The sequence below is a fragment of the Phymastichus coffea genome, unplaced genomic scaffold, assembly GCF_024137745.1.
Source record: "Phymastichus coffea isolate CEN01 unplaced genomic scaffold, Cenicafe_Pcof_1.1 PCOF00118, whole genome shotgun sequence".
NCBI classification, from domain to species: domain Eukaryota; kingdom Metazoa; phylum Arthropoda; class Insecta; order Hymenoptera; family Eulophidae; genus Phymastichus; species Phymastichus coffea.
Genome location: NW_026706929.1, coordinates 12,161 through 38,930, shown reverse-complemented (window position 1 = coordinate 38,930; position 26,770 = coordinate 12,161). Strand labels below are relative to the sequence as shown.

General features: G+C 44.4%; 4 protein-coding genes across 6 annotated transcripts; 3 read left to right on the top strand and 1 right to left on the bottom strand.

Annotated features, from left to right (window-relative positions):
- Nucleotides 1-1,160: 1,160 nt before the first annotated feature.
- On the top strand, nucleotides 1,161-5,524 carry LOC131671024 (protein takeout-like). The gene is made up of 5 exons (XM_058947134.1): nucleotides 1,161-1,409; nucleotides 3,465-3,598; nucleotides 3,912-4,084; nucleotides 4,835-5,043; nucleotides 5,107-5,524. Exons 1-5 carry the CDS (start codon nucleotides 1,325-1,327, stop codon nucleotides 5,256-5,258), a joined length of 753 nt encoding a protein of 250 aa, XP_058803117.1. The 5' UTR covers nucleotides 1,161-1,324; the 3' UTR covers nucleotides 5,259-5,524.
- Nucleotides 5,525-5,663: 139 nt separating this feature from the next.
- LOC131671023 (uncharacterized) lies at nucleotides 5,664-8,469 on the bottom strand. The gene is made up of 5 exons (XM_058947133.1): nucleotides 8,309-8,469; nucleotides 7,301-7,393; nucleotides 6,949-7,215; nucleotides 6,659-6,817; nucleotides 5,664-6,020 (listed from the first exon to the last, which is right to left on the bottom strand). Exons 1-5 carry the CDS (start codon nucleotides 8,391-8,393, stop codon nucleotides 5,869-5,871), a joined length of 756 nt encoding a protein of 251 aa, XP_058803116.1. The 5' UTR covers nucleotides 8,394-8,469; the 3' UTR covers nucleotides 5,664-5,868.
- Nucleotides 8,470-13,697: 5,228 nt separating this feature from the next.
- On the top strand, nucleotides 13,698-16,650 carry LOC131671019 (protein archease-like). The gene is made up of 4 exons (XM_058947128.1): nucleotides 13,698-14,010; nucleotides 14,230-14,254; nucleotides 14,558-14,762; nucleotides 15,741-16,650. The coding sequence occupies exons 1-4, from the start codon at nucleotides 13,950-13,952 to the stop codon at nucleotides 15,924-15,926; spliced, it is 477 nt and encodes a 158-aa protein (XP_058803111.1). The 5' UTR covers nucleotides 13,698-13,949; the 3' UTR covers nucleotides 15,927-16,650.
- A 303-nt stretch (nucleotides 16,651-16,953) lies between these two features.
- On the top strand, nucleotides 16,954-26,314 carry LOC131670988 (transcription factor E2F3-like). Of its 3 annotated transcripts, none has more exons than XM_058947075.1 (9): nucleotides 16,954-17,148; nucleotides 19,549-19,642; nucleotides 19,722-19,885; nucleotides 19,954-20,028; nucleotides 20,624-20,753; nucleotides 20,831-21,044; nucleotides 21,515-21,788; nucleotides 22,181-22,607; nucleotides 23,155-26,314. In XM_058947075.1, exons 2-9 carry the CDS (start codon nucleotides 19,564-19,566, stop codon nucleotides 23,277-23,279), a joined length of 1,488 nt encoding a protein of 495 aa, XP_058803058.1. In that variant the 5' UTR covers nucleotides 16,954-17,148; nucleotides 19,549-19,563; the 3' UTR covers nucleotides 23,280-26,314. The 3 variants fall into 3 exon arrangements, with proteins under 3 accessions (XP_058803058.1, XP_058803059.1, XP_058803057.1); XM_058947076.1 differs by lacking the exon at nucleotides 19,954-20,028 and having other exon boundaries at nucleotides 16,954-17,717; nucleotides 22,181-22,282; nucleotides 22,370-22,607; XM_058947074.1 differs by having other exon boundaries at nucleotides 16,954-17,717.
- The last annotated feature ends 456 nt before the right edge of the window (nucleotides 26,315-26,770 follow it).

Genomic DNA, 26,770 nt, shown 5'->3' with positions numbered 1-26,770 from the left:
TCGATCCAAGCGGAGGAGAGTGGTGGTCAGCGGCTCTCCGATCGACCGCTCTTCTTTCCCTCTTTCTCCCGCGCGCTGGTCGCCAGAGTGCCGCGCTCGCGACGGGGCGCTTCGGCGCTGCCGCTGACGTCGGATGCACTTGGCCGATAGCGCGATTCGGGCGAAATGCGCGGCCACCGCGGAGCAGCGCAACGCTCGTTATTCACCTTTTATCGCCTTCTCGTCGTCTCCTCGTTCTCGCTCCGCCGGCCGCACTTGCTGCGCGCAGAATGCCGCTCGTTCGCGCGTTTCTCTTTCTTCCAGTGCCGCCACACGCGCGTTGCGCAAGACAGTCCCCGGTGTGCAGTCGTAAAAATGACAATTGCATTGTTTGCACCATTGGTCGCTCGAAAGTGTAGTTTGATTCGGTTATAATCGTTCCCAGTTTGCCGTGGCGGAGGAAGCGCTTGCGAAAAACGCACGCGCAGGAGCAGCCTCGCTTCGAGAATGAGAAAGCTCGGGATTACAAAGCTTCGGCGAATGCGCGCGTTATTCAACGTACGACGAGCTATGAAACGAATTGTAACGTGCAACTTTTCCTGAGCTGCCTTCGCGCTCCCGCGTGGCAACGAAGCTGGACGCAAGCTCCCCTTGTTAGTCTTGCCTTCGCGCGCGTGATCTTTGCTTACAATACCACGTTTTCTTGCGGCAATCGAAAGGGGATTCAATACGCACCTTGCCAATGGCGAGGTGCTGTCGACGAGCATTGTCGTACCCTTGAACGACGCTCGCGAGCCAGTGGCTTGCCGTAGGATAGCGCGGCGTCGGTGATTTGGCTCGATTACGCGAGCGAAAGGAAAAGCCGAGGAGAGGCTAGGGAAGATAGTCTCGCCATGAAAGAAAGAGGCGAGTCGCGGCGCGCACTCGCGGCCAGTGAGGCGTGACAAAACACACAAGCCGTCGAGCGAATATCCGGGTCGACGCGTCACGAGCGCGCGCGCTCGCGAGGACGCTTTTCTCGGGAAATTGCTAATCGCGCGCGCGCGCGTGGTCAATTTGCCGGGGCAGTCAAAGTGCAATGCGGTGCTGCGGCAGTAGCGGCGGCAGAGGATGTGCAGTGGGGGCGAGGAACGCACGCACGGCAAAAGCGCGCGAGCGCCTCGTCGTCGCCTAGTGAAAGTGGCCGCAGCAAGTGCAACGACTGCATCTGCCAATGGCCTCAGTCCGGCGTTGACGGCGACCAACGTCGATACGCGTACGCGCATTATCTCCGTAGCTTCGTGGTACGGACGACAACGAGTAACTTGACCGAGGATTGGGCCGACTTTGTCGATCGTTCGCCGAGATGCCGCTGTTGTTGTCCAAGAGCCTATCCATTCTGGCGGTGCTGATCCACGTCGCCGGGACCGATGTCAGCGATCGGCCCGTCCGTGAGTAATCCCGATTTCGGGATAGCTTTTCTTGCAAGTGGAAAAGGCGATGATGCGGTCAGACACGGCGAATCGAGAGTCTCCGTTTGTTCGCGGCTTGCAGGACAACGCGCTTTCAGCGCTTGTCGCTGCTTTCTAGAAAATCGACTGGTTGAGTAACCGATAAAGCGCAGTCGCTCGCAGTAGATTCGAGAAAGTGCAAGTCCCCGCAAAAGTTTTGCCGGTACAGCGGCTCTCTCCCTGCGACTAACTCGCTGTGCACTCACGTGTCTGCCCATCACATTTGGATCGTAATAACTCGCAATGCCTAGTGCTTCCTTTAGTTTCTTATTGCGTAATTCCGCGACGGCCAGTCGCCGTGCGAAAGCGCTCAGCTCGACTTGTCCTCGAAGAATCAGATTTGATTGTCTTCTCTAGTATCCGCCAAACGTAACAAATAACAAGTTTTTTTCCATTACAATGTTAAGTCTTTCCGATGAAAATGTCGCCGTGTTCTGAATAAGCTTCAATATTCATTTTTATAAGTGTAAAAGTCTCCATCCCGCTTGTCGAAAAATCAGCGCTTTCGTCCTATTTACTAAAGAAATAAATTAGCGCTGTACAGAATCCTCAATATTTGAGTTAAGAAAAGCAATTTTTAATCCAACTTGAGCCGACACTTTCGATGAGTTTATTCGATTCTACGATTTTACGTATTCTAACGTTCTTTATCTGTCGCTTACCAATTGATTTTACTTATAAAAATCGAAATTCAAAGGAATTAAAAAGAATGTCGGTAGTCGGCGTGCTTAAAAATTGAAAATATTTTCACGTCGATGGCTAGATCGACAAGATTTTTGTAGCGCGAGAATCGGAATTTTCTACTTGACACTGGCTTAAGGGAACCGTCGCATTAGACTCGCAAATTGTAAATTTTTAAAGCTGAACATACGAGTGCCGAATGTACATATTACGCGTTTGAGAAACAGGCAGAAAATACAGCCGAGTTATTTTGTATGCTTTTTGCAATATACCTGGTGCTGAAGATAATTGTCTGCATTGCATTGTCGGCAGGCATCGACGAGTTGACCCTACAATCTTGACTTCGCGTAAAAATTCGTGTACGATGGGCTTCGTTAGCTTTCAAGAATGCAAAACTTATCTTTGAATTGCTTATTGCAGTAACATCGCATAAATGATATTTTATGATAGACATTTATGTAATCGATGTGAACGTTAGTGTAAGCTAGACGCAGACTGCGATTGGAATGGAGTCCGGTGCGCGTCTTTTTGAAAAATACAAAGCTATACTTGGAAATTGATCAACGAAGCGGTGCGCGATTTCTTATCAAACTATTGTACACATATTATCGAAAGGTCGGCGTAATTACATATTAGTATTACAGAAAATAGCTGGTATTATTTTCAAGCGCGTAATTGCATTGCGAGGCGTCACACGTTGCGAAATAAATCATTTGTCAAAGCAATATTCTTGCATACACCACCTGATAGATTATTCGCCTAACCTGTAATTTGTCGATCAACGGTGTATGTGCGTGTGAAATTCAATGTTAGCTAGACGAAACTACAAGCGCGCTGATTATCCGGTACGACACCGTTATTTTGACCGATGAAAAGCATTGCTTGAAAATAGTCATTTGTTGGTTACCGTCGAGGTGCTTTATAGAGCATCTCGCGTCGCAGCCATTGGCTGTATTTGCACGAATTTCACTAGATTACATTTAGATAATTACGTTAAAACGTTGGACCACAATCAAAGATCTAAGTGTACCAGCAGCAAGTGTGTTTGCCAAGAGTTCGCTGACTTGACAGCGGGATGAGCCGTATAGTTTTCAGATGGATGCATTCACGTGTGTGCTACTTTGAGCGCGGGGTATTATCGTCGCTTGATTGATAGATCGACCGTTGCGACATGCTTTTAGGTCGCAAGAGGATAGTTTTGTCTAACCGATGATTCAGGCAAGATTCATGTCGCGAACGATCCACGCAAGGCAACTAGACTTTCGACGAACATTCGGCAAGACTAACTCATTCTTTGCGCACCGCTGTTCGCAGCCGAATACGTGAAGCAGTGCTCGAGGAGCGACCCACAGTTGAAGAGCTGCCTGATCGACGCGCTGCACCACCTGCGGCCATACCTGAAAGCCGGCATCCCGGAAATTCAGCTGCCGGCGGTCGAGCCATTTCGCGTGAGTCTGACATTTTCGGCTTTTCGCGAGAAGCATCTAATTCGAGGAGAAAGACGGAAGGAGACGCGCGGCGCTATTCTCTCGACACGGCGCGGACGAGAGAAAAGGAACGCGCGCTCGTCGGCAGTTGCACGGCTACGAATAAAGCCACTCGAGAGCCGGGGAAAGAAAAGCACATGAGATGCCGCTCGCGCGGCGCCGCCAGCTCGACGGCTTCGAGATGTCGTTGATTTGCTGTTTGTTTCCACCGGCTCGGCACTCGCGGCGCGACCGATCATCGAGAGCCAAGTAAGCGTGTTTGCGTGTGCGGCAGATGGACGAGCTGAAGCTGTCGCTGACAGGTGGCACGAACGGTTACACGGTGCGGCTGCGCGAGCTGTTCGTGAGGGGAGCGAGCAACTACACCGTCGCCGACATCAAGCTTGGCTCGCCCTTCGAGGCGCTCATCCGAATGCCTGCCCTCATCCTTGACGCTCAATACACCAGGTGCGTACGTCCCTTCTCTCTGTCTCGTTCGACGGACGCGTACCGCCGCGCCGCCGCGCCGCCGCGCCGCCGCGCCGCTCTTCGATCCGGCGGTAAGGACGTATTCGTCGGGCGACCCACGATTTCACGCTGTTGCGGGCTCGAGCCTGCCAGAGACGCCCGTGGATTCGGTCGATTTGCCGGATTGGATCGTCTGGCGAGCCGACGCCACTCCTTAATCGCCGTCCCGGAGAATTCGTTAATGAGAAGCAAACGAGCAGCGTCACGCTGGCCTACATCGCGCTCGGCTCGTCTCGAACGAGCGCGCGACTCGCTCGTTCGGGCGAGGTGGCGGATAAAATTTTTCCAGCGCCGCGCGCGTGCGTCACAGTGTAATCCGCGCCCGGTGGCCGCGCCGGGGCACTTGTGGCAAGAGACTTCTGGCCGAACCGGTTCATCGGTATCTTCCATCTTTCCGTTGATGCGCAAGGAAGACAAAGTGGAGGGCGTGCTCGATTGCTCGTGAAACCGCAGCAGGAAGCGAGACATTGAAAATAAAGGGCCCGCGAAAACGACAGGCTGTGCCCTCCTTCGGCCGAGAAAGCGACGGAGCCGTCGCGGGTGGCGAGGAAACGAGCAAGATGTGCGTTAGCCGGCCACTAAAACAGTAGTTAACTGGTCGTTGAGAGGCCGAGGGCTCGACGCGCTCGAGCGCGCTCGAGTTGCCGCAGTTGCCGCATTTGCCGCATGCCGCGCGTTGTTTTTTCGCAGCTCGGGGGTACTGATCATCCTGCCTGCCAGCGGCAACGGCACGTTCCACGCGCGCTTCGGCAACGCCCGCGCGCTCGTCCGGGGCTCGGTCTCCAGTCACCCCAGGGACGGCCAGACCTACCTTAACGTCGACAATCTGGACGTGCACCTCGGAGTCAAGGACGTGCAGATGCGCGTCCGCAAGATCTTCAACAACAATCGGATACTAAGTAAGCGGGAACGGAGGCGCGAGCAATAGTGGCGACGGGTAACGATGAGACTGTCGTTTTCAGCGGAGGCGACCAATCTGTTTCTGCGGGAGAACGGCCAGGAGGTGCTGAAGGCGATGGAGCCGCAGCTGAAGAGGAAACTCTCCGCTCTCTTCGCCGGTATCGTCAATCAGCTGCTGAGGAACTTACCGGTCGAGACGTTCTTGCGACCTTAGAGCCTTAGTCCGCGCGCACGCCACTTATCGCGACTCCGCACGCTCGAGTAGCGTTGCCGATAATCCAGAGGCACCGAATTCGATTCCATCGCAGGCGCTCCCACCTGCGCGCGCTTTTATGCGTCGACCGGCTCGCGCGAGTGCTGCTTTTCTTCTATTTTTTCTTGACAGTGATATAGCCGGTGATGTAGCGTAACGCCTTGTCGCTTTAGTATTTTTTTTTTCTTTTTTGTAGATAGCTCGTTTTTACTTGAGTAGCGCTCGACGATTCAGTAAACAGGGTCATAGTCAGTAGAGTTTTCTCGTTTTTTTTTGTTATTCTAAATACTCTCGTACTCTCGAAAACCGGCCTAGCCTGAGTTCTCAGGAGCAAAGACAAAACTTTCTACAATAATAAAATGGCAATTCCAACAAAATACATGTTTTTCTTTATTTCTATATTTACATACACATAGGTATCGCTCAACAAAGAAGAAAAAAAAGAGAAAAATCATCGTCATTCTTTTGCTCACAACCAGAGGAGTAATACTCTGCTTTCTTTTCCATCGTGTACGACACGTCCGGCGACGACACTGTTGATCTATTTTCTACTTGAGTTGTCAAGAATCATTCAAGGGAAGGTTTTGGCGAAAGACACCTTGGAGAAGATTAGCCGATTGACAAAGTCAGTCAAGTGGACGTCCCAATGTCTTTCGACTACTGGCAGCATACCCTTGTACAATACTTGCCAGTACTCGTTGACGAAAGTCATTGCGGCCTTGTCTGCGAAGGAAAAAAAAGGATATTTATTTTGTGCAATTTGACGATTTTGTTGGAATAATGCGAAAGGTTTTGTCGGCTGTGCATAAACATCCGAATAGCCATTCATTACAAGTAATGATTGTAATCTTTGACATCCGCGCGAGGGAGTCACGTCGAGCGTGACTACTCGAGTCAACCCCCTTTTCCCTAATGTACATACAAGCACCAATGTGAAGTGTGACTCGTACAATGTGTCGTTGACTTCGTTTACATAAGTAACGAGGAAAAGGATGTCATTGCACTTGACGCTGCGCGCAAGCAACTCGTCCTTTCGGTACTGTCCTGACCGTTCGATAAGTCAGTAGAATGCCAACTTTGAGCAACAATTTTTTTTCCAATAATCGCACTTGGCTTGCTATCCTTTGACTATCTAAAAGTCAGTCTATGAATTGCACTCAGAGTCATTCGCGCTCATAATGCTTTAATGAGGCTGTAAAAAGCCAGCAAGAAAAATAAATTGCCCGTGTAAATATTTATCAATGGACTTGCTCAACCGGCTCGCTGGTCGATCCTACGCGAACGGCATACCTGCAGCCAGCAGATTAGTGGCAGCAGAACGGAATCGATCGGTGAGCGTCGCGATAGAAAAAAGTACTTACTGAGCTCCGGGTTTCCATTGAAGAGATCGGTGAAGTAAACCTTCATCTTCTCGACCTCGGGGTAGACGTGGAAGTGCTCAACGACCCATCTGTCGTTCTCCACGCGACCTTCTATACCCCAAGTGGTACTGACGCCCTCCATACTGATGTTGAAATATCCTGAGAGGAAACCGAAGGGAGATCATGGGAATGCTCGTGATACGCCCGCAGCGGACGCGACGCCCATTAGGCGACCTGAATATAGGCGAGCTGCGCGATGTCGAAACGAGGCGCGCGTTACGCAGGCTCACCTTTGCCGCCGATCTTGTAGGGGCCAACGCTGCCCTCGGCCTTGTAGTCGCCCTCGATAAACACCTTGGGCATCACGAAATCCACCTCCAGACTCATGCGGTCCGCGCTGCGAGTCGGCCGAACCGCCTGGAAGATGCTCTTGGCCGCACCGTACGATTTCACGTCGCGAAGGACAAAGCGACCCATCAGCTGACCCATGTGGAACTCGTTCTCCATCATGTCCACCTCCATCGGGTCCAGCACTGGCAAGCCCAGCTCGGGAATTCCTGCAACGCGTTAACGCCGACGCTTGGATATCGCGACCACTCGAAGCAGAATTTTTCTCCTTTTCTTTATATATGTTGTTGTTACCTTTGACGAAGGTCATCCATGACTCTTGTATGGCAAGCCTTAGGCAAGACGAGTAGTCGGGCGCTTGATGATTGCAAACTTTTACGCTCCTTGCTGTAACACAACGATTTTTCCTTTTTTTACTCGCAAAAGAAATTGGAAGAGCTCGCTTTTCATGAGCGTGCGGCAGCTTCTCGCCTATAATTTATTATTTCCACACGCGTTCCATTTTTCGAGGCAACGGATCTTGTGCCACCGCGAGACATGTTAATTGTCGAGGATCCGTCCAGCAATCAGTTTTCCGAACGCGGAATCGCGAATTTTGAAACTAGAAATGAGGATGCGAAAATTGAAGCTCTCTCGGATTGGCAATTAATAATGACAGGCCAACGACGAAAACGAAGAGCGATTGCGTAACCGCGATGGGATACGTAATCGAAATAATGGTTCCGACAGTACGTGCTATTACTAAAAGTTCGTATGTGCGCAAAGCTCACAGTTTAATGGAGCTCCGTGGGCAAGCGCAAGCCTGCAATTGCCGCGCGGTGGCTAGACTCTTCCGCTACATTGCTTCCTGGCGTCGAAGCCTCTCTTACGCCGGCACTCCGGCTCCTCTTTTTGGCGACTCTCGCTTTCATCGGGACTCCAGCGAGGCGATCAATCGAATGCCTACAGCGGAACTTGGACGCCAACGCTTATCGCGATCAAACTTACGAATAAAATTGAATGCAAAACCGCTTGCTGCCCACGTATGCAACTGTTTAGTACAAGCGTCGATATGATTAATTTCGATTTGCCCAGAATTGGTTCGACGCTCGGCCGACGCCTCGGTCTCAGTTACGATTTGAAAAATTGAAGCTTTTACTGCGACGCTAATCATCGGCCGATTGCTTTCGCCGAGCTCCGTCTTGACTTTTCTCGCGCGCAAACCAACGAGGTCGGGGAGACAGACTCGCGACCAACTCGCGATTCTGCTTCGCGCTCTTACTTTCCGTGAAATGTCAGTGTTAAAATTTGGTGGGAACTCACGTAAGCCGACCTCCTGATCGGCGCGCGCGCCGCCGAGCAAGGCGGCCACGCAGACGATCGCGCGAAGCTGCGTCACGCTGGACATGATTGTCTCGTGGCTGGTGTGCGATCTGTGCACGATACTCGGCTCAAAAAAGCTATATGCCCGGCCGGCCAATCAAACGTTCGCTTTATATAGCTTACCGCGCCAAGGACTCGAAACGCCAGCGCCGCCGAGGCTCGCAACTTACTTACGAGGCGCGCTCGCGCGCACGTTGCAAAATTGCATGTCATTAGTACTTACCGCGCGCTGCAGCTTCGATGAGCGACTTGTGCGCATGCCCGCCCGCCGTCGAGGATACACGAGCGGCTAATTTTAGAGCTTGAGGGCGGTGGCACAGCCGAGGGCTTGGGCAAAAACCCACGAGACACGTCGTTAATCGGCCGCGCGGACCTGTCGATTTGCAAATACAAATGTTGTACTTGTACAACTTCGGAGTCCCGCTGATTGACATATCCGCGATTGCCACGTAGCTCCCAGTGGACTTTCTCGAACTTCTTCCATGCTCATCTCTTGTTTGACTGTTGTCGTGATCTGTTATTACTTTGAATGGCCGCTAGTAACGATCAACTTTTTATTGTAAACCTATAATTCTCTTACGAAACTCAGCAGAACGCCTTCCATTCTCACTCTGGCAATTAATCCCGTATTTTGATAATCAATTCAACAAATTGGCAAGTTCCTCTAAATAATATAACACATTTTTTGGTACAAGTTTCGGACAACGCGTATTTTTTTATGTTTTAGATTTTTATCTCAAACACTCGCTGTATTTTTACATCAGCAATATTGTAAAACGTACAGAGAGAACGACGTTCGCCAAAAAAATCACGCTACTTCAAAGTATTTATACGTTTGAATTGCTGCTTTTTCTTCGAGAGGCGTAGCTTCAGATAGTTGACGGGATGTATTTTCCATAAATTACGCGAATGGGAACTTGGGAATGAAGAGAATTTGTCAAGATAGATACGAAAAGAGCAATACTCTGATTGCGAGTGACCGAGCCGTGGCTAATTGTTGCATCGTAGTAGAAAAAATGCCGCATCCTCCTTGGCAAATCTCAGTAATTCCGGTAGGAACTCGAGCTGCTATCGGCAAACTTTGACAGAACACGCTTCCTTGTGCATTTTAATGAAACGAAAAGAGCCCGAAGATTATCGTCGACGATGCTGCGTAATTCAACGTCATCCCAATAAAAAAAGAAAAAGAAAGAAAAAAGGAGACGTTGCGCGCGCGATTCTCTGTGAAAATGATCCTTCGAAAAGTCGGCGAAGGTGTTAAAATCGCGATGCAAAGTGAAATCGAGCGTAAGCACGATCGATAAGAGCTGAATGTGCATAAGCTCGTGGATTATGCAAGAGGCGAGGAATCTCAATTGTCCACGGGTGCGCGAGATCGAAGCTGTTGCCCTTGAATCAGCATGCGGCGCGAAATGCTTATTTATTGTGTGCCTCACGCATCGGGGCTGATGTCACTTGCGAGAAAGAGAGAACGTACACGTTCAGCGTCCAGATTGATATCGAACGATCGCTAATTTATGCGCTCGCACTAGATGCATGCGCGCAAACAATATGAGGTAGCTCCCCGCATTCTCCGCGCAAATTTTAATCGCTGAACGCGACGTCGCTTTCTAGCGAGTAATCGTAACTCTCTGAAAAGACCGTAGGCCTTGAGGCTGCGCATTCAAATCAATACATTGATATGAGTTGCCATTTCATCGCGAGACAGTCAAACCAATCGACAGTTTGGACAGGAGCGCGGCAGTTCTCCTCTTGGCCGGCATCTAATTGCATTTTTACTGTGCGTGGCGGACCGGCGCCGCAAACATATAGTTCGAAGAAAAACTGGTTTCTACGCAAATAACGACGCTCTTAACCCGTACTTTTTCTGCATAATCGAGCGATAAAAAGAAAATGCGCGCCTCGCAGTCCTTCTTCTGTTTTATTGTCGAGCAACAACAGGTTCCTTTTTTGTTTCATTCTTTCTATTTTATTATTGCGAACGAGCAAGTTTCGTCATCGCGATTGGATTTGTCTGCGCCCACTCACAAGCGATAACGGATTGCCAGAGAACGATGAAAAAAACAACGCGTCTGCTTCCGCGTTCGCGCGAAAATTGAAATTTCGAGTGAGAAATGGACGCGCAGCTCGCGCTCGCGCGTTCGCACCGCGCAAAAAAGGCTGTCACACTTTTATCTATAAGGCCGCGTGTGCGCGCACGCACGCGATCGATGTCGTCTCAACTCGAATTTCGATATCGCAACGTTTCGCACTGCTTTTGTCGCGAGCTTATGTAGGTCTCGTTCGAGATCGACGATTCGCGAGTGCGACGATCTCGACAGCGAAGCTGCACGAGCCGGAGGAGGAGTCGCGGCGCGCGCGCACATTTGTACGCTCGTGCTAATTCCATTAAGCGATCGCGATGCGCCTTGTCGCGGGCGCCAGGTAGATCAAACGAATGATGCTTGGATAACGATCGCGTGCAAGTGTCGATTTATGTGCGATTAACTGGCCAATAACACGTGCTTTTGAGAATCCTCGTGTTTTCGCTGACGAGTGTGATCTCGAAGAAAGGACAACCGAAACAACATCTCCAACCGACGACAAAATTTTCGTTTTGCATTTGTTTATCGTCATCAAACTTTTTCATCGGTGTGTGCTTTGTCAAGGTCTACTTGTAATTATAACTGCGTATAGTTTCAGTTTTTCAGGATTCGCGACCAGTTTTTTCATTCGACATTTTTTAAACGAGTTATAATTGTAATACCGGCTTATCAAATGGAATAATATCATGTGTTAATGTAAACAAACAATTTTTTTAATCTTTTCATTCTGAAATTTTACGTGTAGACAAAATATCAAACTGATTCCTATGAATAATTTCATTTAGAATTTTTAGAAAAATAAAAACTATACCTAAGAATAAATGTTTTGATTTTCCATTTTCATATTTTAAACTAAATTATATCAAAAGAAGTTATTAATTATATCATGACCTGTAAAACTAATTCGGATATATTTAACATATTTAACATATTTATTTGATCCAAAAATACAAGGTTCTTAGGTTGCCCTATGTATACATTTGTAAGAGCCTAAAGAGATATATAAGCCGATACATAAAAGAAACTTACATACTAAGTATATTCAAATTAATTTTTATTATACATAAATTATAAGATTTTATTAAAAAAAAAAACAAGCTTTGTTTCGTTCACCTATATTCAGAAGTGTTGTACTACTGTCATAAATAACTCATAAACTAAATATTGCACTTATTCATTCAAATGTTCATTCAAATGAGTATTTATTTGTCAGCAGAAAAATTCTCTGTAGGTGCTTTCATACTTCTCGTAAATACGATTCTTTCAATTTGGTTTAACCTTGAAGGACAAGTTAATCCAACTGCACATGTTTCTCTATAATATGGATACATATTTCGATGTTGAAAAGGTAAATCACATTTGCAGTAAGATGTGAAGACGATTTCATCAACAATTAAAATATCTTAATATTTAGGTTGTAGTTCCAATGAATATGCAGAAGTGGTAAAAGTTCGTTAACCTTTGATATCTCTATGAAAATAGAGTATTGCTTTATTAAGGCCAATATATTTTAGATCCTTATAAGTCATTCTAATATGGTTAATTTCAGCTATCGGTTTACTTGATGCTGATTTTGCTATTGTATTAATAAGAGTTTTATTGCTATTTCTTTCTGCTATTTTATCTATTGTGTCAAATATTGATTCAATAGGCTTGTTTGCTGGATTATCAGATGCCGATGCTGTTTCATTTTCATCATGTGAAACTCGTACAAATATTTTGAGTCTCTTGTCCATTTGTTGCTTGTGCTTATATACTGGTTATTGTGGTGGTTGTAATCAATTTATTTTTGATTTTGTAAAATTATTTGCTAAATTAATTGTGGTTTCCAATTTTTCTTTATTTATTGATTGAATTTTTTTGTGATTGTACATTGTTATTCTAAAATGTGATCTTTTGCGATTTAGATTACAGTTTCCTTGTGCACAGGTACAGATTCTTACATCTAATATTATTTATTTTCTGAACTCTGTATCCTCGTGGAATTCCGATTTCCAGTATTTGATTCAATTTACTGCATATAAAATGATTGAATAGATTATTAACAGTGCCCTCTTTAACATTATGTTCTGTATCTTCATTTACCGTTACCTTTATCGAACATTACAATATCACAACGGATTATGATTAACAATGATTCAATTCTAAATATAATTATTTTACAATTAACAAATGCGTATTGTCCAATTTAAGTATTAAATTAAATGTTGTTCTGATGAAAAACATTCAGCTAATTCTGTATACTGAAGAAATTCTACTTTAATTTCAATGCATGTCGATTAAGAGAGAACGCATGAATTAGTTAAATTACGTAACCTTTGATACGTTTACTTGTTTTTCAAACTAAAAAGTTGAAGATTAACTTATCGATAATAAAAAGTGACGTGAGAATTGATATACAAAAAGAAAATTGAAACTTGATATGAAAGTATATCTTTGATGGCTAATTTTATGTCATTTTTGCCATATTTAGAAATGTATCATTCAATCCAGATCAATTTCTAAAAAAAATACGTAATGTACTTATTGGTATATTTTTTAAAACTTCATTGAGACTTCTTGTCTATATAGACATCCACATGATATCCCTTGTCAGCTAAACTAGGCATAAATTTTTTGTACGTGACGAAATGACTTTTGGCTTGAAAAGGATATATTCTCATGATACGCAATCTATCACTAACATAGACATTTCAGGCATAAAAATATGATCTTGTACTCCATTTTTGGTCTTTTTGAAACTGACAAATTTGTATCTTAATCTCTACCGTTAAAGATGTGCCGTTGAAAAAGTATTTAGTTTTTTGATATTTTTTTATAATTTAAACTTAAAGAAAAAATGTTAATTATTAATACGCGACATCTATCGAGCGAAACACAATGAACATACTTAAATGGTAAAAGGGTAAATGTATAATTAGTCGCTGTCAAAATATTTTTTTTACTTAATTAACTATAATTTTTTTTAAACCTAACATTAGACATATAGTTTCAAAAAAGATAATGATTATTGATTGAAAGTACATAAAAACAGATGAATATTACACCGCTCTGCAAATATGAAGTCTAATTTGGAAGCCACAGTAAGATATGTGAAATGCACAGTGGCGTGAAATATAAAAAATATTTTAGCAATAATTTGAAGAAATAGATGGAAAAAGCGAGCTGCTCGTCTTTACCATCTCTAACACTATGCCATAGCGAAAGCAAAGAGATTTGGAGCTGAGCACGGTCGATCAGGTCGCTTAGCACATGTCGGTAGACAGAACGTAAACACGAGACGAGCCGCAGGCTGGTAACCGTGCCGGGAAAAAAGCGCGCGCGCTCTCTCTCTCTCGAGCTGATCGGGCGCGTTAAGTGCTGCCATCTGCTTTACTACAGTCCCATTGATCGGCGGCGACTGTCATCTGCGAACAGCTGATCCGCGCGATTCACGTGGAGCGCGATCAGCTGTGACGGCACGCCGTGCACAGTATCTCGCACGCTCGTAACCAGTGATGGACACCGAAAACGATCTCGTCGACGACGACTTCGTCTATCCGCCCTGCAAATACGAGTGTGAGTATGTAACTGTACGATGCTTGCGAGGAGAGAGCTTGCGCGGCCGCACCGGCGTTTGTTATACCGGTAGAAAGGAAAGGCATTGTGCCGCGTGCACTTGGCGCGAACGCAGGGCCGTCACCAATTGCTCCTCCTCCCAAACCTTTCTCGCCTTTTCTTACGTTTACCTTTTTGCTTTGCGACTCAATTTTTACTTGTTTTTGTTGATTTTTGTAGATTTGGACCACACAGCGGACGTTCAGTGAGTATTCATACACATTTCTTATTCTGTGGAGTCATTATGTATTAGAAGCAGAGCGACGCATAGGTGTGTGCTCGAAGGGATTTTCCGCGAATCCTTTAACGTGTTTTCGTCATTGCCTATACGTAACCTACTTGAATGATCGAGTATAACGTCGAATGACTTTAGAAACGTGCACAAAAACCTAGAAATCGCTAGGATTGAGGTTATGAATTGCTACTTAACCTAGAAAGCCGGTGAACTATAGGTAACAATACACGCAAGCTTCAAACGTATTAATAGAGGCATTTTAACAAATCTTAGGTTGCACTCATGGGGCGACACTCTGCAGGAAGCGTTCGAGCAGTGCGCGATCGCAATGTTCAATTATATGACGGACTTGGAGCGTGTGGAGCTGAAACAAGTGCACCACGTGGAAGCTGAGGGCCACGACTTACAGAGTCTTCTGTTCCACTTTCTCGACGAGCTTCTTTTCATGTTCAGCGCAGAACCGTTCCTCGTTGCCAAGGTATTGTATATGCATATTTTCTACACAACTCCTTACCGTGATTGCTCGCCCAGTATTCATCGTGTCGCGTGCGTTCATCACTCCTTGCATAACGTCAGTCTTTACAATTAATGTGTTCAAGAATTGATAGACAAACTTTGTTGTTGATAATACGATTGTAATAATCGTTTAATTGGTTCATAGAAAACGGAATGGTGTTAACGTGGAAATAAAGTTAAGCGTGTATCATTTTTATCATTTTTATGCCACATAAACTCTTATGAAAATGTTGGCTTCATGAAAGTCAAGTGCTGCTTATTTATACAGTATATTGATTATGATAATCATAACATCTATACTTTTATGCAGCTTATCGCAGGCACGATTGTGTGTGTGTGTATGTGTATGTGTGAGATTCATTTTATAAAGCATGCAATGCAATTATGAATTGCATTCAAAGTTTCTATCCTTCATAAACATAGATTGGCACTTGTCATTTCGATTGAATCGCACCTTTGATGTTTGAGTCTTAAGAAATCTTTCAACTTTCTAACACTTAGGCTAGTTAAGAAAAAAACAAATATCACAGGAATGTACAGCATCGGTTCGTAAAGTTATTTACATTCTTAGCACTCGCAAATTCCGCTGTAAAAACATTCTTTATAAACATTAATGGGGATTAGTTGAATGTTGGACAAACGGTTGCATAATCTTTGTTTTCTCGTGGCGCGTTAACCTCGAGTCACCATTCCAAATACACCGAGCAAAAGAATGTGGACATTGTAATCGTTCTGTCTCTCTTTCTCTCTCAACAGTCCTAAGTCGAGCATCATCACCCCATGAGTTTCGCTCACGCGTACATCTGTCTTTTTCTCTAGCAGGCTCGCTCTCCGTGAGCGATAAGGTGTGTGAGAAAGAGAGAGAGAGAGAGAAAGAGAGAATTGATTGGGAGGATCAAACGTGACTGTTTTCCATGTCTCTTGTGATTTGTGCTTACAGAAAGTTAAGATCATCACGTTTGACCGAGAGAATTTCAAGATAGTAGCACGAGCAGTAGGCGAAGAATTTGAAATTGGCAAGCATACGCAGGGCGCGGAGGTAAAGGCCATCACATACTCGGCGATGCAGATCCACGAGCCGCCGGAAGTCGAACGGCCTGAACTCTTCGTCATCGTCGACATCTGATCTCTGGCCGTCTCTCGGTCGTCGTCGTCTTCGTCTTCGTCTCGCCTCCCCCCTTCCCGTCAACGAAAAAAAAGCACTTTAAATGGCCGCCCCTAACACGAAGACGCACCGAAACAGTAGGGTGCAGTCTTTTGTGTGTGTAAGCTTCGAATAAATACGTTATGTGCAGTGGTGGCGAGAGCGACCGAGTGAGCGGACAAACGCACAACAGGCCCCTGCTACGTTCTCTCCCCTTCCCCTTTTCGGACACAGGCCCCGGAGGCAGTCAGATACGTCTATTCGTACCTTAGCGCCCGCCTTAGCGACTCCGTTCGTTTCTCGTCTCCATCTCTCTCTCTCTCTCTCTCTCTCTCTCTCGCTCTTTTTTTTATTTTTGCCTGCAAAGCGAGAGCAAGAGAGCCGAGAACCGAACCCACGAGAGCGAGTTCAGCTCTACTCGCATACTTTTGTTTTTGGCTACTTTTTTGTACTCATGCCATTCTCCTCGCACGCCGCCTGTGAATTTTCGACTGCCCTCCGAAGACTTTGTGATTCGCATTGTTATACCCCCCTCCTTCCTTCCTTCCTTCGAGCGCACTTTTGTATTCACACGCTATACTTTTGTAATGTAATAAAATTAAAGAGAAAAAAACACCGAACTTTTCAAACAGTGTATGTAAGTAGTACGTAATGATCGTTTGAGCATGCGGGCACCCACACACGCCCAATTGAATAAAAAGCCTCGTGCGACAGACAAATAAAGACCACCCGAGCAATCTGCGTGCATCCCTCTCTCCCACCTCATCCCTTCTCTGCGAATAAAAAAGGAAAAGAAGAAAAACAAGTTAACTTAGGCACGAAGAGAGTCGTCCAATGGCGATGGCGCCCCCGCAAGTTATATACGTTACGGCCCTGACGCTATTCGCTGACTGGCGCTCTCTCTCTCTCTCTCTCTCTCTCTCTCTCTCTCTCTCTCTCTCTCTCTCTCTCTCTCGCGGTTCTGTGAGCCGCCGCTGCCACCGCCTGGTCGCAGTCGTGATCCCTTCAGTAAAACGGAGGGTCGGCTACGTGCGCTACAACGGCGCCTGCCAGTGTCGTTGAAGCCCTCATTGCGCGGCGTTGTCGTGGAATTCGGTGTGATAGCCGTGAGTGTTCCTAGCAAGAAACAATGAAAACCCTAAATTAGCGAAGAAGCAGAGTTTAAAGGGCTCTCTACGATCAGGGACGAGTTCTGTTCGCAAGTGTACGTACGCATACACAAGTAAGCGCGAGCCGCGCGTCGTCTCGTGCGTGCGTTGCTCGATCAGCAGTGAGTTGGTTGGCAATACGTGCGGCGGGAAATACGAGCGAGGTTTTTGGCGCGCAGCGTTAACTCGAGGCGCGACCGTCAGATGGCCGATACCGGCGCAGCGAGGCCGACGGCGACGAGGAAGCAGTAGCCAGCCGACGTTAGGAGGACAATTGAAGTGCTGCTAGCGTAGTAGGTGCTGCTGCTGAAAGTAGGCTCTTTTTCCGGAGCCACTCTCGCGCTCACGCCACATACGGCACCAGTTGTCCAATCTCCGCTCGGCGGCAACGGCTCTGTCTTTCTCGCTCTTTCTCGCACTCTCTCTCTCTCTCTCGCGCGCGCTCCGTCGTGTGCGTGTGTGCTGTGCTGCTGCTGCTGGTGCTGCTGGCAGAAAATGGCGAGGCGCCACTGACTGACGGACTGCTAAGCTTACTCGTACCTGGCTGCATGTTCCCCCCTTTAAACGAGCCCGGAGGATGCCGCGAGGAGCAGCTTGATACGCCCAGCAGCCGCACCAGCCGTTGGTGAGTGCACTTGTTTTTTCGGACCACCGATCTCAGGGGAACAGAGCTAACATGTCCCGCCCGGCGAAATTCCCACGCGTACACCTAGCCTCCTCGAGAGCTCTTGCCAGTTTCGCCTTTCGGCTCGCGGGCTAGCTGGCTTTCTTTCTCTCGCGCTCTCCGGCTCTAGCTCTCGGCGGAAGTCACCGGCGCGGTCGGGCTTCCTCTCTCCCTCTCTCTCGCTCTCTCGCTCAGCTCTCTCTCTCTCTCTCTCTCTCTCTCTCTCTCTCTCTCTCTCTCTCTCTCTCTCTCTGTCTTTGCCAACTGACTTTTTTATTTACGTGATTGTACCACACGATCAACCCACAGCTGATTGCACAAGTGTGCGAGCAGTCTAGAATTTAGTTGAGGCAAAGGTAAAGCTGCTCAAGAAGGTGGAACGAACACGAGCAGCCGGCTAAACGCCTGTCCGCGACCCCGGGGATCGATATTTTCGAAAAGCGAGAGGCCCTGCACACGCACACACATGTCCACGTACGTATGTAAACGGGAGAGTTGGGGAATGCACGCGCTTGCTTCGTGGGAGAATTTTCGAGCTGCTACTGCTGCTGCTGCCGCCACTACCAACCGCTGTACGTGGGGGCTGCGCAGTTTTTCATCATCACGTGTTGCCGTTGCTACTGGCTACCGCGAGAGCCGCTGCAGCGATTAATGTCCTTTTCGGAAACGTCTGAGGGTCGCCACGTTGAGGCTCGTTTTCGAGACTAAGCTTGCGACGTTGCACACGTGTAGCTTCGCCTGATAACTGGTTTTCCGTAGTTTCCGCATGGAGGGCATATATACTCGGTAACAAACTGTAACGCCTCGCACGCGGTGCAGGCCAACGAGACTCGAATCTCCAGAGTTTACAGCTTCCGCGCGTGCTGCATTTTGGCGGGAATGCATCTGGACCGCGTGTAAGAGCAGTACCAGATGATCTTTAAACATCTTTGGCTACAGGGAACAAGAGCGTGTGACAATCGATGATCGTCGATTGTCGCCGACTTAGGGCATCTGCACTACGGTAGTGTCGCGTAAGAGCCGCGGGGAGGGGGGCGAAACGAGCGATTTTTAAAACGCGTGCTCTCTCTCTCTCTCTCTCTCTCTCTCTCTCTCTCTCTCTCTCTCTCTCGTTGGATGGCTGGCTGCCTGGCTCTCCTTGATTCGATTTTGAATAGGCTCGTTCGAGAGCCGTTATAGAGCAAAGTCATCGCGAAGTCGCGGCTGCTCAAATGCTAAGCAGTTGAATATCGATCAGCTGTCGCGAAGTCGCGAATTCGTCACGATTTCTCACTCATCAGGCAGCCCAGAAGCAATTTTTCATTTCGTTTCCAGATTGGCCAACGCTCAGAAAGCTATCTTATCTGCGTGTGCTTCTTGACTTTTTTCGTTTTGTACCGGCACCGCAAGCGTAGCTTCGACACGTATGGAAAAGCATCGAGTCGCACTTCCGTTTGCGGGCTTTTTTCCGCTGCAGCTAGGAAGAGCGAGCGGGGACCTTTTGAAAACCGGTAACTTTAGAGAAGGACGCTAAGCGCGCGCGAGAGAGAAAGAGAACGAAACAGGAGGGGGCCCCCGATCTTCTTTCTCTGGGCTGCTGCTGCCGCTGCTGCTGCTGCTGACGCTGCTGACGCTGCTGCTGCTGCTGCTGGAATGCACGCCGGCCCAGAGTCCTCGCACGCCCTTCGCACACGGGACGCCATTGCGGCTCTCTTGCTCTTTCCCCCATGCACTGGCCGCCGCCACTGCTGTTTTTCACGCGATTGCGATGCCAGGCACTATACGCTTACTAATTACTCTACGATGTTTGCAGTCACTCACCAACACCATGCCACGTGTTAAGAGGCAAGTGATGCTTGAGGATCTCGCCAGACCCGTTACGCCCGACATGGTCGAGACAAAATTAGGTAAACAAATCTCTCCTACCTCACCTTCGATTTAAAAAAAAAGACCCGACTATAATTCGCACGTGTCTCCTGCACGCAGTCAAAACAGAGTTCGTCGACGTAGACGGCCTGTACGAAGAGGGCCAGCCGCTAAAGATTCCCGAGGAGACACCTAGTCCTCACCTACAGGATCACCAGTATGGCCAAAATCCTTGTCCCTATCCAGACAGGAGAAGATGCCCTCAGCCCTCGCCACGGACTGAGGTAAATAGCATCACCCCATATATATGTTGTCCATCTCTAACCGACGCTTTTTTCCGCGCCACCTGCAGGACTATCAGTATGGCCAGACCCCCTGTCCGTACCCAGATAGAAAGAGACCCGTTCAGCCCTCGCCACGGACTGAGGTAAGCGTGGTCCTGTAATTCTTTGCTATTAAAAAATTGACGGGCGTTCTTTGATCTTTTTTCTCATTTATTGGTCTCGGATTCTTCGAAAGGTAACGTTAAGCTGTGGTTTTATTAAGAAATCTCTTCTTTTTGCGCCAATTGTATCGTGTTTACAATATTTACACGGTTTGATCCATGCCGAATACTTTAACTTTCGTAGTCGATGTAAACATTGCTTACATGTGCCTCGTGACTCGCAACCTATTGACGGCTCGAATTCACAGTTTCACAACAATCATTCATAAAACAAGGATTTTAATATAAAAAATCTCGTTGGCATTGTCGAACCGCCTGTTCGTTCCAATCGGAATATCACAATTGTGCAGTTACGTATGTAACGATTAGCCAACAAAGTCATTTTTCACTTGACGAAAGTAGATTATAAATCATCGTAGTTCTGAGCCTTGTACGTTCGACGTGTGCGCAAGTGACATTGTTTTAATCGCAAAGCACGCATAGTATTTACATGCTTTTTGTTATCTAAGGAAAACTCACGATAGAATAGTCACACATAAATCGCATATAGGATACTGATTGAAAGTTTGCTTCTTAGATGTCAAAAGAAACAGTCAAACGAAGACTGAATCTGGAAGTAGGACCTAGTCCATCCACCTTTAAAGCTCCGAGGGGCAAACGCAGAAGGTCGGGCTCGAATTCCCTCACAGGTCACACTCCCACGAAAAGTAAGTACAACCCATTTCTCGTCTGGTAATACAATAACATTCTGAACCGCTTGAGTAATCGATTAATCGAATAACAGGTAAGAACGTAGAAAGGACGCGCTACGACACATCGTTGAGCTTGCTGACGAAGAAGTTCCTGAACCTCGTGGAAGACAGCCATGACGGTGTGGTTGACTTGAACGTCGCGTCGGAAAAGCTCGAGGTGCAGAAGCGTCGCATCTATGATATCACAAATGTACTCGAGGGTATCGGCATTCTCGAGAAAAAGAGCAAAAACAACATCCAGTGGAAGTGAGTTCTCCCTCTTGCAATAAGAAAAGTATATCTTGTTGCAAAAGGTTTTTTTCTTCTTACGGCAAAAGATTTACAAGAAGATTCCCCTTTCAGTAGAAGAAATACAATTTTCATTTGATACGATATTGGCAAAGCAATATCGTACCAATGAACATATTTTAGAGTAATGTATGTCAAATTTCAGAGTTCATATTTTTATATTTAAATGTGACATCAAATTCATGGATCTTAATATTCATAAAAACGACTGACGTTCCTTCCGATTTAATCATCAATTATCTATGATGAAAATTATCTCATGATTTGCTACTAAAAATATCTCTTAGGGCAAGAAGATTTCCTTTAGAATGCTAATTTGAAAGGAGAATCCTCTTGCATCAAAAGGACATTTTTTGAGTATGCAGAAAGTCCACTTTTGTTTTTCCTCGCGATTTTTCACTACAATGAATGGTTCTGTTGTGATGCAGGGGCGGCTGCTTGCCGAGTAATCAAAGCGACATACTCGACCTACGAAAGTCGGTGGCTGATCTGGAAGCAAAGGAAAATGCCCTTGATAGGCTGATCCACAGTGCGCAAAAAGAATTGAATGAGTTTACCGCCGACCGTACCTACGCCTATGTCACGTATCACGATTTGCGTTCCGTCGCCGCATACAGGGATCAGTCCATCATGGCCGTGAAGGCGCCACCCGAGGCCACACTTCACGTTCCTCAGCCTATCAACAATTTTGGCCAACCCAAGGTTCGTTTATGTCATTCTCCTATTGAAACTTTGATAATTATTAATTCACTTGTTTAAATTCACTTTTGCACGGAGCTCTTAATTTTCGAACTACATGAAACATTTAAACATTAGAACAGCCGAAAGGTCATCGCGAATCATTTCTTTCAATCAGAGCTTAAAATGTTTATGCCAACTCGCACTTTTCTATTGCCGAGTTACTTGCAACGCTCTCAAGTTATATGATTGTTTAAAAAAGAATAATTGTGATAATCACGCGAAAAAGAGCCTCGGTTTATATTTGATTTTGTTTTCTTTTTATCAATATTAAATGTAGGCAATTCGCAATGCACCATTAACACTTATGGTGAAGCGAGTCCAGTTAATACTAAAATTCCTTTTTACGGACACAGCTCCAAATTCACATGAGGTCGACGCATGGAGAAATCGAGGTATTCCTGTGCCCAGAAGACCCAGGAGTAAAGGCACCACTGACTCCGGGATGCACGACTGCCGTAGCGCCGACGTCAGCGACGACGACGGCAGCCGCAGCGGCTGCTGCGGGGACGGTCGTAACAGTACCGAGACCACTGACACCACAGTCGCCCGTGACCAGAGTCGAATCGTCCATATCCCAGGAATTCCTAGTTCACAATGGTGGCGATGTAAAGGTGGAACCGGTGCATGCTACAGAAAGCTGCATGCCATCCGAACAGACTATGCTCTCGGTACTCAACTCGACTGGCATGAGGGACGCACTGCTCTGTGAGTCTGACGACTTCGGCATCATGGGTGGCGGTAGGCTTCAACTACAAACCGACGATCAACATATATCCTCAGGTACGATCATTTGAATTCAAACGAATAATTTACAAATTAATGAAACTAGTGATTCGTATTAAGCAAAAATGTAGGAAAAAAATTATCGTAAAGTGTTACGATGAAATTGGTATCATCTCGTAGACAAAATGGCTACTCCCTGGCGGAACTCTGACTGTGACTTGTGTAATCATTGTTAAATCACATCACAGGCAGAGTTCTAGTTAGGTGGTACTTCATAACAACAGTTAGCCAGTCGTTCGTATGAAAGGTAAAAATGGAAAAAGAAGAAAGTTCAAACAATTCCATCCAACTATGATTAATCGATATTTTTTCAACACTCCATGTGTACGAAAATACAACTTTACTATACGCTCATGGAAAAATGGTTGCTCAAATTCGTGCTTTCCACAAGTTGTTTTTTAAAATACCGTAGTTACCATGCTCGAGAAAGAAATTCTTGTCCCGTTTAAGAATTACGCCCGAGCGAACCGAAACTACTTTTCTGAACGAGTTAGGTAATGTACTATAATCGATGGCTAATGAAATATTTCGTTTATCTTTGCAGACATGAGTATCCTCGACTTTACCGAGTCTCTGCTATCACTGGAACCGCCTCTTTCGGAAAGCGACTACTCGTTCACACTGGGCACAGACGAAGGCCTTTCAGATCTCTTTGATTTGCCGTTTTAATTATTGGTATTACGAAGACTATATTTGTATCGAATTTTTAATGAGTTGAGTTCGTCTGCGTTGGGATTTTATTTGGTCCTCTGTCGAACGCAACTTCGTACTTAGTGGTACCTGTCCAGGACTCATCGGAGTCGTTATTGTTATAATCTGTTTTCATCTCGGTTTCATCGTACATCAAACGAGGCATTTGAGACTCGGTCAATCTCACTCGGCTTTTTCCAATTTATATCTTATCAAAAGAAAACTTACAAAACAACATTAAACGTAAAAGTACACATATCACAAGTTGGCAGTATATTGTATCAGTTTTTTAGAATATACTTTAATTTATCAGGGAACTGATAGTTATTGATTGATTGTGGGACTAATTGCCAAGGGCTCTTTCCGTGCAATTTAGATTTCTGTACAGCAACGCGGTATAAAAGTTGCTCAATTTATCTTTAATACAAAATACCAATTTGAAAGAATATAGGATGCGAGACTGTTTAACTTCTACAATTATAAGTTATATAATGCACTTTTTTGGCGCGGATCGTAAGTTTGCAAAGCATCTTAGATCTGAATTTGTAATATATTAATTCGTTTTATTTTTCGCGCTTGAGTTCACAAGATGAACGCATTTGATCTAAGACTTTGTAATGCAAACCAAATCTTGCAGACTCTTCTGAAAATGAAACTATGCTCTAAACTATTACGATAGCCTTTATTTTTTTCTTCGCTATATATATAAACATGTGAACTAGTATGCATGAATGTGTTCTTATGTATGCGTTAATAAAAAAAATTGATTATATAGAATTAGTCAATCGGATTAAGTTAGTCTTAATTAGATTTTTGTATAATTATTTTTCGTGGTTCATTTTGTATCCATGTACCTTGAATAGGCTCACGTTGCATTATGAAAAAAATATATAAAAAAAGTACCTTATTTCCGTTGATTAATTATTCTTCGGCGTTAATTCATGTATAGACTCATTACACCAGTAAAAAAAACTCAAGTATTGAAACTAAAAGTCGCGTCAATCGAAGAAGATTCTTGGAATATGTCGACAAGGATAACAAAACATTCAAATATCGCAATGATTGTCTACGATTCATCCAGGATAAAACGTCATTCTAAACCTGATTAAAGGATTTTCAGAGAAAATTTGTTCACCAGCCTAGAACAAGTAGAGCAAAAACTGGACTACATTGAAGCATTAACAAACTGATTCTATAATTTAAGAGTCACTTCATAAATATTGTCGACAGTTTTACTTGCTCAGTCACTCAGAGTATCACGTCTTAGTGCAATCAAAATCATTAATAATTGAAACTTGTTCATATGGAAGTAATTTTAAACTGTACATTTTTTGCACAATTACGCTATATCTCTCAAAGCCACCTCGTGAATTAATGTTCGTTGAAAATCCTTTGGATGTACGATAAATACATCCCAAGCCATAGTGCCTACACACTATATAAATCACTTCTGCAATTGTAAATACTTTATATACCTATGTATGTAGAATTGTAAGGACGTAACGGTATCAACAGACAAGCAAATCAGTACTGGTAACTCAGTATGCTTATCATGAACTGTATCAAATTATTAATTATTTTTAATTTTCAACACTTATCTCCATGAATATTAGCATTATTATTAAATATTATATTAATGATTGTCATTAAAAAAAGAAATTTTGAATGAGAGAATGTTAGTTTATATAGTTACTTATATCTATTTACTTGAAGAGAATGTCTTCATTTTTGATTATTTGAAACCACAGTCTTTTCAATATTCATGTGTTCATTAAAAAATGAAATAAAATTTCTCGAAATAAGTTCTCATACAAACATGTAGATTGATCTCTGAGAAAAAAGAGTAGTAAAATTACTTGCAAAAAACTGCGCAAATACTTTTGCTTGATTCAAGATTGCATTAATTACAGCCATGTGCTAGAATCAGAAAAAAAGTACAAATAAATTAAAATTCGAACTTTGATTTATATAAAACTTTTTGTGTTTTGATTTCATTATTCGGGTGAAGTTTGTATTTGAGAACATTTAACAATAAGAAAATTACCCTTGAACTGTTTTATTTATTTTTTTTATCAAAATTAAACATGGAAAAACACTTGAATAACCGATTTTCTTATATAATTTATACATATTGAGAACTTATAAAATATTGATGTTACGTATATCATTGCGATACGCCGCACGATTCATTGTTTTTAGTTGAAAAAGAACCGATATGTCCTACAATTGTTTTTAACAGTATGTTGCCAAGCGGCCACGTAAAATATCCGGACGGACTACGACGTTTCCGTCCGACGCTGTTTTCTTTTTATGTATAGATTCTTTTTTATTCTACATGATTGACGGCTCTTAACGCCGCAGGCATCTTGTTAAAATTCAAAATTTTTGCCAACACAACGACAAAATAAATGCGCCTTTTTTGAGATTTATCAAATATATTGAAAATTTTTGATTTTTTTTTATTTTGTTTTTCTATGTGATTGTACATTTATTGGAAGATTGTATGTATGTATGTACTTTAAATTTTTCACAGCGAAAACTAGAGATAAAATTGCGTATCAAAGTTAGAATATACATATGAGTGAGGATTGCAATTGATAGTTGTCAAAATCATCGAGAAGAAATGAACGTTTAGGACAACTAACTTTCGTTGTTTGTACGCATACCTTTCGCCGATTTCACGTATTCAAATGCTCATTTTTTAGAACTCATGAGGATTAACGGGTATCAAGCAGTTTTGTAATTAATTACATAAAAAACTTTTACAACACAATTGTCTCGTGTAGTTCTCTGAGAATCTACAAGTGAAATAAATGCTACAGTACGAAAATAATTTAAAAAATATAGATATTCTGATCAAAAACGATATATTTAAAACTTTATTTTGTTTTTAATTACGTCTCCTCAAAACATATTTTTCGTGATTGTGCATTTGCTTAGTGATGCCATTAAAATTTATGCGTAGTCCAATAAAGATACATTGTATTCACATTCAATTAATCTTTTCAATAATAAAAATGACTGCAAAAGAATTTGTTTTTTATCATTATAGTTAAAATATTACGTATTATCAGCTCATTTTTTCAAATATTTAGGCATAGTGAGTGCTCTTTTCCATAACGAAGTCAATAAATTTAGAATTTTTCGCAATCATTTCAAATATGAAATGGAATCACATTGAAAATCTAAAAGCATCATCAGTTTATACAAAAATAATAATCTCAAGGTAAGCAATTATAGAATATGCAAGTGTGGTAAGCTTAACCAAAAGCGGAGCGGAATCTCAACTGAACGAAAAGAGCGCGAGTGACTCACAAATAGAGCTACTATAACCGAAAGGAGATGAAAAAAAGGCAGATCGCAAGAATCACGCACTGCCCCCGCGTTGTACTAGCTCGCTCTCCTCCTACTCCGTTCATTTTCCGTTGTACGTGAGCCTGTGTAAGTGTGTGTCGTGTCGATCAAAAGGA